Source organism: Marmota marmota, unplaced genomic scaffold (assembly GCF_001458135.2).
Source record: "Marmota marmota marmota unplaced genomic scaffold, marMar, whole genome shotgun sequence".
In the NCBI taxonomy this organism is placed as follows: domain Eukaryota; kingdom Metazoa; phylum Chordata; class Mammalia; order Rodentia; family Sciuridae; genus Marmota; species Marmota marmota.
The window spans coordinates 11,266,338-11,279,442 of record NW_025999960.1 but is presented as its reverse complement, the minus strand read 5'-3'; the positions used below and the strand labels follow the sequence as shown (position 1 = coordinate 11,279,442).

General features: G+C 33.4%; 1 protein-coding gene across 4 annotated transcripts in view; it reads left to right on the top strand.

Moving 5' to 3' along the window:
- Positions 1 to 13,105, top strand: part of Nell2 (neural EGFL like 2) — a 360,984-nt gene that overhangs the window by 154,593 nt on the left and 193,286 nt on the right. For all 4 annotated transcript variants that reach the window (XM_048802576.1, XM_015493239.2, XM_048802578.1 and 1 more), the window contains 2 exons: positions 6,316 to 6,407; positions 10,775 to 10,877. In XM_048802576.1, coding sequence (XP_048658533.1) covers positions 6,316 to 6,407; positions 10,775 to 10,877 — 195 coding nt within the window. The remainder of the gene's footprint in view (positions 1 to 6,315; positions 6,408 to 10,774; positions 10,878 to 13,105) is intronic.

Below are 13,105 nucleotides of genomic sequence, written 5' to 3'. Positions count from 1 at the left end.
TATTTTTATCATCCTTTGCCTCCTAACCCCTCACTACTGCTATATTTGTGGCATTTCATGGCCTGTTCTCTTTTTGGAAGAATAGGCTACTGACCTGAATTAAGGCCCCCTAGGAGAAGCACTCTGGTTTTTTAGAAGCCCAAGGACAGGGAAGGGTTGTACAACTACTCCTGTGATCTCATTTCCTGAACTCTAATATTAGTTTTGCAAACAACTAAATTCCCAAACAATTAATGAGATTTAGTTAAAGGAAGCAATCATGTATAATTAATGAATTTGTGAATTATTTAAGCACTCTGAACTTCTGTTCATTTTAAATAGCATTCACTCACAAAAATTGGTGTTACTGAGGGGAAGGAAAATGTTTTGTCATCAAATTGTCCAAGCAGACTTCCTTCGAGCATGTTAACTTGTATTATTTATATTAATAAGCTAGTACTATGACACTAACCAGCTATTTTCTTAACCTGCTCCTATTTCAGTTTTTTGATCATTTTATAGAAAGGGCAGAATCTTTGTGTGAGATCCAGTAGAACCTTTCTCATAAAATGCAAAATCCAAAGATGAGGCCAGATGTAAGGGAAAAGTGAGGTTTAAAAAGGAATTTTAAACTTATTTTAATTTTTCATTGAACAGGAATCTGGGTGAGAACTTACCAAAAATAATTGAATAATCCTTGAGGGTTTATTATGCAGGACCAGTGATAGGTGCTGAGTCATTCTAAAGATAAACAGAACATTGGCCCTGTCCTCAGATGGGGAAGTTAAAAATGCATACAACTAGCTAGAAAAAAGAAGGTGTTAAGAACTGACTCCAAATGAGTCCAGATTACAAAGAAAAAATTCTGGGATAGATAAATGCAGCATAGCTGATCAGAGTCCTATAAGAATATTGAAAAACTTTTGAGATTCTTTTGTTTGAATTTCAGTTTGCCTCATGCATGCATTTATTGCACATTATTTTTTAAAAACTACAATAAAAGAAATGTACATAATTATAGTTAATGAGATATTTCCTGTCCATAGATTTCCATTTGTATATCACCTATAAATAACTGTCATGTAAGCTCAAAAAAAAAAAACCTGCTATTATACATGGAATTTGAAAGAACTCTCTTAAAGGCAATGCAGATTTCAAAAAACATATAAAACTCTGACCTTAACAGACAACTTAATTAATCCAAAGATCACTGATACTTGGTGTTTTCAAAAAGAATTTTAAAGAAACTGTAAGTCTTACTGAAGTGACTTTGCTGGCTTTCTTTTTGGTATCTATAATTTTTAATTACGTGTTGGATCACTTTTAAAGGTGTTGATACCAGTTGGGAAATTTGAAGTAGATGCATCCATATTTGATCTACTAATAAAAAGGAAAACCTAAATGTGGATTGAAAGATGAAAATTTTAGCAGTGAAATATGATATGCTCTGTTGCTTATATATTCTAAAATATTTTGAGAGAAATTTGGATAATTCTTTCTACACAGGATTATAGAAGTTGATTTAAATCTCATTAGAGGAAATTGTAGTTGTTAGCTCTGCAGTGATGACCAGTAAATTAGGATTTTAATGTATAGTTTAGAATTTTCAGTTTTGTTTCTTTCATTTGCTTTTATCATAAGATGCACAATCCAAAGATGGGACCAGAGGTAAAGGAAAAAGTGAGGTTTAAAGAAGATTTCTTAACTTATTTTAATTTTCATCAAACAAGAATCTGGTAAGAATTTACCCAAAATAATTGAACAAACCTTGAGAGTTTGAGATTTTTTGTTTGAATTTCAGTCTGCCTGAATCTGTGTTTCTTAATCTGTGTTATAAATTACTTTTCACAACTGATGGCTTTCAAACTGTATCCATACCATCTCATGCCTTTCAATTGGCTCTTAATTGTATTATACTTTTAAATGGGGAAAAACAAAGTGAAAAGAATTCATATTAGTAGTTTCTGCTGACTCCAATATAATTATGGTATTAGTAACTATGCAATTTTCAGTGTTTAACTTAACTTTGGTAAAACATTTACACTAATTATTATATTATCCTATTAAATTTCCCCAAGTCCTTATGAATGTCCTCACTTAATGCTTGAACAGGCTGTGCATTGGAAAGCTCTGGGTGAAATAATTCACATAGACCATGATGTAAATAGTTTCCCCTGGAGTTATGCAAACAACAGCATCTACCAGTCACAATAAATAAGCATTTGACATTGGTTAAAAGTAATAACTGAAGAGTTATGTAGTGGATTTGTCTGATTTTATAGGAGTCTAGTTTATTAGTCTGCAAAGTAAAAAGCCTGTTAGAATGGATTAACATACATCTCCCTGAAACTTCATACCTTAAAATATATAAAGCTTCTCCATCTAATAAAATATAAGTAATTTATTCAATCAATCACTCTATATAGGTTTTTGAAAATATGAGCTAATTGATTAAATTCTGTTTTAAGCTGGTAAATAGTTTGAAGTAATAGGAATCTGGAGTATGTCACAGGAACTTAATGTTTTATATATATATATATATATATATATATCATTATATATATATATATATAAAATGTGTGTGTGTATATACACACACACACACACACATACATACATACGTACATACACACACACATGCACACTTATGGACATACAACAAAATTGTGAAATTATAAACATATGAATGCAATATTTTTTACAGAAGAATTCAATACAGTAAAAATAATTATTCCATTTCTATATTGTTAGGAAGTGACTTCTTTTACTTATACTCTATTAGAAAAATAAGCAGGCAGGGTTTTTTTGTTTGTTTGTTTGTTTGGGGAATTCTAGAGGTAGTTCCATATTTATTGTGATAGCCTCAGTGATTGTTCTTTTCTCTAAAACTTTGACTCTGATACCTACATGGGCAGACCTTGGTTGAAATCAGGATATAGAGCTGGTCTTCTTGCCTTCCTGTGTTTAGACACTTGATCTTCCAGGGCATAGTTTCCTAATTTTACCCTGTGACTGCCCGTGGGCCTTATTTTGATAAGCTGCTCGGGTTTTCCTTGAAGTAGACTTATCTTTTAAAAATCTGTCTCTTTTTTTCTCTGCAAAACTTGTTTGTTCTGTGTTCTACTCTCTTTTAGACCTTCTCAACAATGTATTCTTGTAAAGGAGACCTATTAACAACCTATAGTGAGTTATTCTTCCAGTGCACACCATGCTCTCAGTTTCATTCTCTCCTGTTTTGTACTCCAGGAACTTGACTTCTGCAGACTGCATCTCTCTAGTTTCCTTGATAGGCAGGAAGTTTTGTGTAGGTTTTGCCAATGGGAGGCACTGGCAGGAAATTGAAAGGCAGGAGAGAGGGGCTTTCATTTTTCTTCCCTGTTCTTTCTTTGCACAGTTTGAGTCTCTGCCAGTAGCTGTGCTGTCATGATTACAGCTCTCCCTAGGCAGCCTCTCCTCTGTAACTGTGGCTCACATTGGACTCCAGTAAAACCATTTCTTCCTCCTGTTCCTTAGCCCTAGTGTGCCAACAACTTCCTGTTGTTACCAGAGTTAGGGTCCTTGATCAGCCTTTGTTTGTTTTCTTAACCTTGATCCAACTGTTCCCAGAAGTTCACCACACATTTTCCTATGCTCCTCTGGACCTTATGGATTCTTCAATAGAATTTCAGTTTGGCTTTTATTGAAATTAGTTGATGGTGAGTCTGTCTGCCCTATTAAATAGTGAGGATGCAAATATGTCTTATTAATTTCAGAACACCAGTACATAGTAGAATATCTGCATGTAGGTGGAGTTCAGTCCATATTTGTTAAATGTATGAATAGAGTAATATGACTATTGCTCTCTCATTTTTCTTTTTGAAAAGTCCCACAACCATTCTAATGGTGTTTTCATTATTTCTTGCAGTGTTTTCAGAACTCATTACAGCTTTTCTCATTCTCTTCACATAAAGCCTAGGGAAAACATACCCTACTGTCATTACTGAATATCCCATGTAAACCTTAGTATTACGGAGAATCACAGCAACTGATCAAAAAAATAAATGAGACGAAATGTACTCATTTTGGGTTTACCTAAGCCAGGTTCACCATTTATGTACATTGCTTGAAAGGGAAAAAAACTAATGATCTCATTTATTTTTGTGCTTTCTCCCTCTCTACCAATCTCCATTTGGTGCCCTATTGTCTCACAAGATGCATATTTTGAATTAAGAGTTTAGAACAGAAGATCCATCTGCTCTGAATGAATATTAAATTATCATAGGCTTTGTATAAGGAGAATTTTCCTTGTATTTTGTACTGATTCCCCCCCCCCCTTTGAGTAAGAAAGACTTAGAGCAATAATTTTTATCTTCTACATATCCTTGGACTTGAATAGGTTGCAGTTATCAAGTCATTTAATAGGCTTAGAAACCTTTGAGTGGCAGGTGCTGAATAGAAATAAGAAAGGTTTTATTTATTCTCATTATCTTATAAAATTCAGTACTTATTAAGTCTAATTAAACATGGAATGTCAGAACTTGATATTTTGAGTTTACTGGGTTTCATAAGAAAAGAGCATATTCTAAATTACACATTGAAGAGATATACTTTGCAATCAATTGAGTTTATTAAGTAAATGCACATGTTATTTTAATGCATGATATTATAGATAATATGCAACTGACATATCTGTAGTTTTCTTTTGAATATTCATGAGTGAGCAAATTTCAGTCAGCCTTTAAGTAATGTAATTTAGGCAAACAAGTTGTATTCTTTTCCAGCAAGCTCCAAAAAGTTTAAAATCAATTGGTTGGTAGGTATATATTATGTAGTCAAATTTCTTAATAAAATCTGAATAACAAAATCAGTTGAAGGCTGGATCTTTAAAATATATGCATGGTTTCCAATATTTTAATGTGTAGCTTTAAATAATCAGTTATTCTTTCAGTGAAGATGAAAGTTGGGTTCTACTGTGGGTATTAGCATTGTACAATAATATATTGAAAGTAATAAAAATGTGGCTAGTTTCTATGTTGGCAATTATTATTGGTAAGTTGATGCTTTTAAGGAAAATTGGGTAATATAAATTCCAAAGAGTGAAAGAATTACTTCTAATTTATGTAATGGAATTAAATGGAAATGCACATATTCATTTCGTAAAATCTATATGACTGAAATAAAAAGTTGCCTTTAATAAACATGGGGAAGAAAGGGTCAGAATCTGTTTGCATCAGATGATCACTTCCAAAGAAGTAATTATCTTGGGCTGATCAGATAATCACTTCCTTGAAGTAATTATCTTAGGGTAGATCTAGATGTTATTAAGAACTGAAACATATACAACATTGTGCACCCTTCAAAGAAAATAATACAAAATTATAAAAGTGAAAGTCAGTTTTGAATCTTAGAAGGGGCCTAAGGCAGAGAAAGATCCTGAAGATTAGGCTTCATTAACCTCAAGGTAAACCTTTCCTTTGTTTAAGTGAATCGATATGGGTAGTGTGAAATACTCCCTTCAAAATAAGCAAACAGTTTTTGTTGGGTAAATAAATGTTTCCATGAATTGTAAAAATTTTGCAAGTTTAAGAAAGAAATTATTTGATGCTTTATGCACTTTTATTAAAACATGTTTTCCCACTGATGTTGTGTTTTAAATATCTATACCATTGGTTGTAAACAAGGCAGGCCCAGATTAAATCATCTCAGCATCCTCATGTCAACTCATATTTACACATGAATAATAATAATAAATTGTAAAATATAAAGCTTTCATTTGCTAAAATTAAAATAGCTTCTTTCTAATTTTCTGTTTTAAAAGTCTGAAAGTATGTATAAAAATGAACCTTCTTCATATTGTGTTGCCAGTGATTTGTTGCCAAACTAAGTGCTGCCTAATATGTTATAAGTAGGGCATCATCTTTCAGGCAATAATTGTCTGTAAGTCTGACTTTTGACATTTCTTTTTCAGAGTCTTATTCTAACTTGCTATCACTTTTTAAAAAAATATTTATTTTTTATTTTTTAGCTTTAAGTGCACATGATATCTTTATTTTACATTTATTTATGTGGTGCTAAGGATCAAACTCAGTGCTTCAAGCATGCTAGGCAATCACTCTACCACTGAGCCACAATCCCAGCCCGCTATTACTTTTTTTTGTACCTTATTTTACTCTCTCAATTAGCAAGATGCTAATTTACATTTACATATACCTTATGGTAGACTGGATTTAGGTTTATAGTCATTAAAATATCTAGAAAGATGTGAGAACACATGAAATACTATTGCAAAATGATTTGAGTACCTTGAAGCTATTTTTCCTAATAAAACATCAATATATGTATTTTTTTATTCCAAAGCAATATGCCAGTTTCAAGGAAGAACCTACTTTGAAGGAGAACGAAATACAGTCTATTCCTCTTCTGGAGTGTGTGTTCTCTATGAGTGTAAGGTAAGGAGATCCATTAGTCTTTCAGAATTATTTCAATTATATAATATAGTGTTTCTTTAAAAGTTCACCCTTATAATAACATGTGTTAGTCAACTTCTCATTATTGTGACCAAAATATCTGACAAGAACAGCTTAGATGAGGAAAGACTTATTTTGGCTCATGGTTTCAGAGGATTCTAGTTGGTTAGCTCCATTTCTTTGGGTCTGAGATGAGGCAGACCATCATGGCAGGATGCTATGGCAAGGGAAATCTGCTCAACTTATGACAGCCAGGAAGCAGAAAGAATGGACTGGTGATAAGACAACCCTTCCAGGGCATGTTCCCAGAGACCTACTTCTTCCACCTAGGTCCCACCTCCCGGTAGTCCATTTAGCTTTCAATGGGTTAATCTACTGATGAAGTTTAGACTCCTTATGATCTAATCATTACCTAAAAGCCCTAACTCTGAACCTTGCTTCATGAGGGATCAGACTTCAACATATGAGCTTTTGGGAGACATTCTACATCCAAACCATAGTATACTATCTTCAAATTATAGTGTAAAAAGAAAATTCAAAATATCAATTATATTTATTTTTGGTACCAGAGATTGAACCCAGAGTTACTTAAACACTGAGCCACATCCCAAACTCTTTATATATATTTTTTTTTATTTTGAGACAGGGGCTTGCTAAGTTGTTTAGGACCTCGCTAAATTTTTGAGGCTGTCTTTGAACTTGTGATCCGCTTGCCTCAGCCTCCTGAGCCACTGGGATTATTGTTTTTTCAAATAAAGTCATTCCCATTGTCTTTTTAAAATATATATTACTAGTTATAAATATTCTTCACAATAAATAAAAATACTATTCTGCTAAATTAAGGCTTTATGAAGTTGTCTTATATTTTACAAATGCAAATCAAGTCCTTATTTTTTGTTGTGAGGAAAATGTAGTTTTCTGTCTGTTGGGATTTTCACTCAGGTAAGAAATATCACTCAATTCAATTAAAAACAAAACATGAAGGTACCTAAAAAATTTAACTGTTATAAGGACATGAGATTGATATTGATGTTAATGTCCTGATAGGAGTAGTTAAAATTATGTAAAGGGGAATTTCCTACAATTTTTTTTGTTTTGGTCTCTTGAAATATGTTTTTGAAGCCAATGTATTTCTCTTGAACTTTGTTCCTTGACCTACTATCTTAAAGCTAAATATAAAAAAAATGAACCTTTCTCATGTAGTGTTGCCAGTGATTTGTTGTGACCCTAAGTGTGAGCCATCATATATCGGGCAAGTAATTGGCTGTGGGTCTGCTTTATGCCATTCCTTTTTCAGAGTCTTATTTGGACTTAATATTGTTGACTTTTCATATATGCTTTTTATAAACTACAATGTTATATTTCTTGAACAAAATATTATATCTCAAGTCATTTTCAGTCAGAAGAAAACTACCTACAAATGAGGTATCTGCTTTAGGGTTACATTACATTCATTCTTTAATTTTCTTCTTGTACATGGATTTGGGAGATGATTTAGCATGTAGAGATTATGTAGGGAATAAAATAAATGATTTTCTTTTCTGGCACCTCTGATACACTGTGATCACCTATATGATTATTAAGAGTTGAAAGAAGGAAAATCCTAAAAATTTTGTCAGGATAAATCAAACCTGAATGAAGATCCACTTTATGCATCTTAATTTGAAAATCTTTTGAGATAGAAAAGGAAGAGATGTGAAGAAGCAGAACTGTGACAGATTTCATTTCTAGAACATGAAAGCTGTGGTTTCTTCATGTCCATTATAAAGCACTAAAGCTGCTTCTTTTGGTTTTAAATCGGCTTTCCTATGATGTTGGTTACATCTTAAAGATAACAGAACTGAGGCATAGAAACATTAAAATGAATTACTAAGTCTGTATTTCAAGATGGAATTTTCTCTATCAGCATCTCTACACTAATGCTGTTTCAAGTGGAGTGAGTCCATCCCACTATAGATATAAGAATTGGAAAACTTAGAGTGAGATCTAGTAACTCCAAAATGAGAAAGAGAATCAGAGAAGTAGTTACTTCAAGGAGGTAGAAAACTTTTGTCAGCTGCTTTTTAATGGTAATCTCTAACTTTTAAACATCAGTTCTAAATTTAAGAATCTTGAGAGCATTTGAAATTTTTCTTCTTCAATGTGTGTGTGTAAATCTTTTCATTTGACCAGAATATATTGTATAATAGTGATAATTGTGGTATAGAAATTTCCTCAGAGAGGTGCTTATTTGATTTTAAATGTGCTATAAATTTACTTGATTTTTAGTTGTCCATATATAGGCAACACAGCAGGTGCTGTGTTAGCTTTGCATCACTGTGATCAAAAACACTGAGAACAACTTAGAGGAAAGTTTATTTTGACTCATAGTTTCAGGGCTTCAGTCTATGATTACTAATTCCATTGCACTGGGCCTGAGAATGAGGCAGAACACCATGGTAGAAGGGTATGGCAGAGGAAAACAATCCAGAATGTGGCAACCAGGAAGAAAAGTGAAAGTAGGGAGGGGAAGAAGGAGAGGCGGGGGACAGGAAGGAAGGGGGAAGGAATTAATGGGCTGAGGAAGAACAACTTCTCCAGGGCAGTCCCCAATGCCACCTTCTCTAGCATGCCCCACCCATCAGTCCATTCAAACTAGAGTGACTCAATTAGATCATAACTATCATAATCTAATCACTTTACCTCTGAATATCCCTGTATTAACTGGAACTTTTGGGGCTTCTCATATCCAAAATGTAACAGGTGCTCAATAAATATTAAGTGAATGTTATCTTCTGTTTGTTCAAATAAAAGCACCATTTCTACTCTCAGAACACTGTGCTGTTCAATAGAAATATGATCCAAGTCACAAATACAATTTTTATTGATCTAAATTTTCTATATTTAACTCATATCTAAAACATTATAATTGCAACATGAAATCAATATAAAAATTATGAATGAAATATTTTATATTCCTTTGTCTTATTCCATCTTCAAAATCTTGTGTGTTTTTTACGGTTATAGTATTCAAGACTCACATGTAGCTTATGGCTATTGATTGGACAGCACAACTCTATTAGATCATCATAAGCTTTTGACATTATTGACTGAATTCTTGACATTAAGAATTTCCATTGTTTTGTGTTTTTTCCTCCCCTTCAGACCCTCTTAGCTCCTGTATTTACAATTTTAGATAATTGACAGATCTCTTATGCTTCCATTTTCTGGGCTGTCAACTTCAATTCCTGTTTGTTCTTTTATTATCAGTTTGTGGCCTTGAAAATATGTAATAGGGATGATTTTAATAATAACACAGAACAACACTGTGGTTTACAATTACCAGAACCCTTATTACTGTCAAAGCGAATACTGACTAGCATTCGACTCCATGGTATGTACATGTCTTCTTCTACCTTTTTAATAACAGACTAGGATTTGGAGAAAGTCCTTTGCATAAATAATTCAGGAAAATGCAGATATTGAAATGTGCACTTATTCCATGAAAATAGTACTTACAGAAATGGTACCGAAAACTTCAAGCTATTGAGCAATAATTAAAATGCAAGGCTGCAAGTTCTAAGAGTTAGTAATGCAATGGTAAGCATAATACAATTGTTAATGATCCTTGTTCTTAAGAGATTGGAGATTGACAGTATAGAAGCCAAATGTTTGCTTTTAGGGCAGGACTATTACAGTTGGTCAGAAAAGTAGTTTCTATTTTGGCTTCTCCTTGAGAAGGATTTAATTTGTTTTGTTTTCTAGAACTATAATTTTATGTCAATGTATTCTTTCATTCAAGAAAAAGTTTTGAGTGCCAACAATGTGCCAGAAAATGTACTGGAAATTCATTTATGAGAAACATTAATTCCTGTCTTCATATTCCTTAGTTTTGTGAGAGAGCACTGACATTCCTTACTGGAATCATCTGTGACAATATCTGTGTGACAAAACTTTATAAGAAAACTTTGAAATGACAGTGTTTAAGAAGCTCAGTTTTATTTGCTTTTTTTTTTTTAGAGTAAGCCACTGATATAATTCAAACTGTATCTTTGCCACAGTTGTTATCCGGTTTGCACATGTGTTATAAAACTAACAAAATGATTCAGGAATATCCCAGACGTTTGGCAAATTAAAGTCATGGCTGCAGTGTGCTGTGCTATGATTCCTAGAGCTGCTTGTCCATTCTGAAGGCTTTCCAGTTGATATTTAATATTATTTCTGAAGTGGAGCCATGACCTATTTAGAGGTTCTCAGGATGAAAATTTCACCAGCATGTTAAAAGAGCCTTCTGAGGTGCTGGATCTGTGATCGTCTTAGTTAAGTATTAATTATGAAATTCAAGGTGTTTCTTTTCTGTTGTCTAATAGGACCAGACCATGAAACTTGTTGAGAGTTCAGGCTGTCCAACTTTGGATTGTCCAGAGTCACATCAGATTACCTTGTCTCACAGCTGCTGCAAAGTTTGTAAAGGTGGGACTTTTTTTTTTTTTAATAAAGTAAGACGTGCAGGAGGATCAATGGAACAGGAAGATATTATGTTAACTGATATAAGTCAGGGACACAAAGACAAATGTCACATGTTTGCACTTACATGAAGAAGCTGAAAAGTTGATCTCAAAGAATTAGAAAATACAATGGTGGTTATCAGAGCCTAGGAAGTGTGTGAGGGAGGGTGGAATGGAAAGAGGATGGTTAATGGGTACAAGAGTGCAGCTGGATTAGAGGAACAAATTCTAATGTTTTATAGAACAATAGGATGACAACAATGAATTAAATATTTCAAAAGACAATGAATTAAATATTTCAAAAGAGCTATAGATGATATGATATATGTGTGAAGTGATAGATAAATGCCAATTTTTCTAATATGCTTGTTTTAGTCAATCTTTTCACCTCTGTGACTCACAGACCCGACAAGAACAATTTTAGAAGAGGAAAAGTTTATTTGCGGGTTCATAGTATCAGAGGTCTCAATCCATAAACAGTAGGCTCCATTCCTTGGGGCTCAAGGTGAGGCAGAATATTACGGCAGAAGAATATGGTAGGGAGAAGCGGCTCACATGATGGTCAGAAAGCAGAGAGACTCACTCTCCAGATACAAAATATGTACCCCAAAGGCACACCTCCAGTGTCCCAGCTCCTCCAGCCACACCCTACCCACCTTTAGTTACAGTTAATTTGATCCTGTCATAGGATTAATTCACTGATTGGGTTAAGGCTGTCATACCCAATCATTTCTCCTTTGAGCCTTCTTGCATTGTCTCACATATGAGCTTTTCGGGGACACCTCATATCCAAACTCTAGCAGTGATCATTACACATTGTATCCATCTGCTGAAATGTCACACTTCTCCTTTTAAATGTAGACAATTATTATGAATCTGTTAAAATATATTTAAAATGTATGTATAATCGTCATTATAGGAGGGTAGTACAATCAATATGAAATACAAACGTTTATAAACAAATTATCACCAAAAACTAATAGTATTTTCCTAAATGCTTTTTATATTTCATGTCATGGCATACTTGCTGAAGTGAATCAGAATCATGATTGTCCTAGGCATTTCTACTAAGTGTCTTTACCAGTCTGAAGTTCTGAATTTCTAAATGTGTGTGGTTAGTCTGAATTAGCACAACCTTGCTGTTGAAAGTTATATAACAATGTTGAATTAATTATCTTGTTGACATTTACTATTGCCTGACAATTATTTTTTTTCATTTGTTTTTTTTATTTGTGTTCAGTTTGTTTCTATAATTGGCCTCATACTTTCCATATGACAGCTTCAATTCCATTCTTCACTCATAGGCTTTTAAACTACTGAGAAGACAGAGACTATCATCAGATATGTATTGCTGGTTGTGCTGCTTCTGAGATGTCAGGCCTAGAATGTAAAAGTAGAAGGGACTTGGGGTTGTAGTCCAATATAAGACAACACCAAAATTCAAGCTATTAAGAAACATAATGGGTTGACTCAGGAGGCAGGGAGTTCCCTTCATTAAAGATTCTTAAACTTGGCATCTTATTATAGATTCAAGTAGTGAACTAAGCACTAATTACATGAAAATTCTTTAAAATCCCTGCCAATCACAAAATTGTATGCATCTTTCTGTATTATGTTGAAATTATGTATTTGTGAATCTGTCTCCCATAGCACACTATGTACTCTGGGGCAGCTGGATCATTATATGGATTTCTATAACTTAATACCTTGTATGATACCTGGGATGTAGTTGGTGCTCATGATAGATGTAGTTCAAACTGCAAACAGCCTGTTCCAAATAAAATAGTACAGCTTGTTTGAATAATTACTTTTATGCAGATACAAAGCATATAGGTTCACTAGAAAAAAGTAAAACCAAGAAATTTTATAGTACTTGTAATATTTTGTTTGTTTTAGTCTAATATATTAAGAGTAGATATAAAATCACCCACCCCCATTTTTAGCAATGTGATGCACTTTGTTTTTGTTTTATTTTTTTAAACCACTTTTCCATTTATTCAGTGAAGAATTTTAAGTTACTGTTCTGCATTAGGATCTTTGAGAATTACAAAGTGATTTAAGACTTGGTCTGCCCTTCAAGGAGTTTCTAGGGTAGCTCTTAGGATCTGAGGAATACTTCCAAAAAGAGTAACTGTCAAGTAAAAATATAATGAGGGCCATTAGAGTTTTCATGCTCACAATGCCTGAACCAGT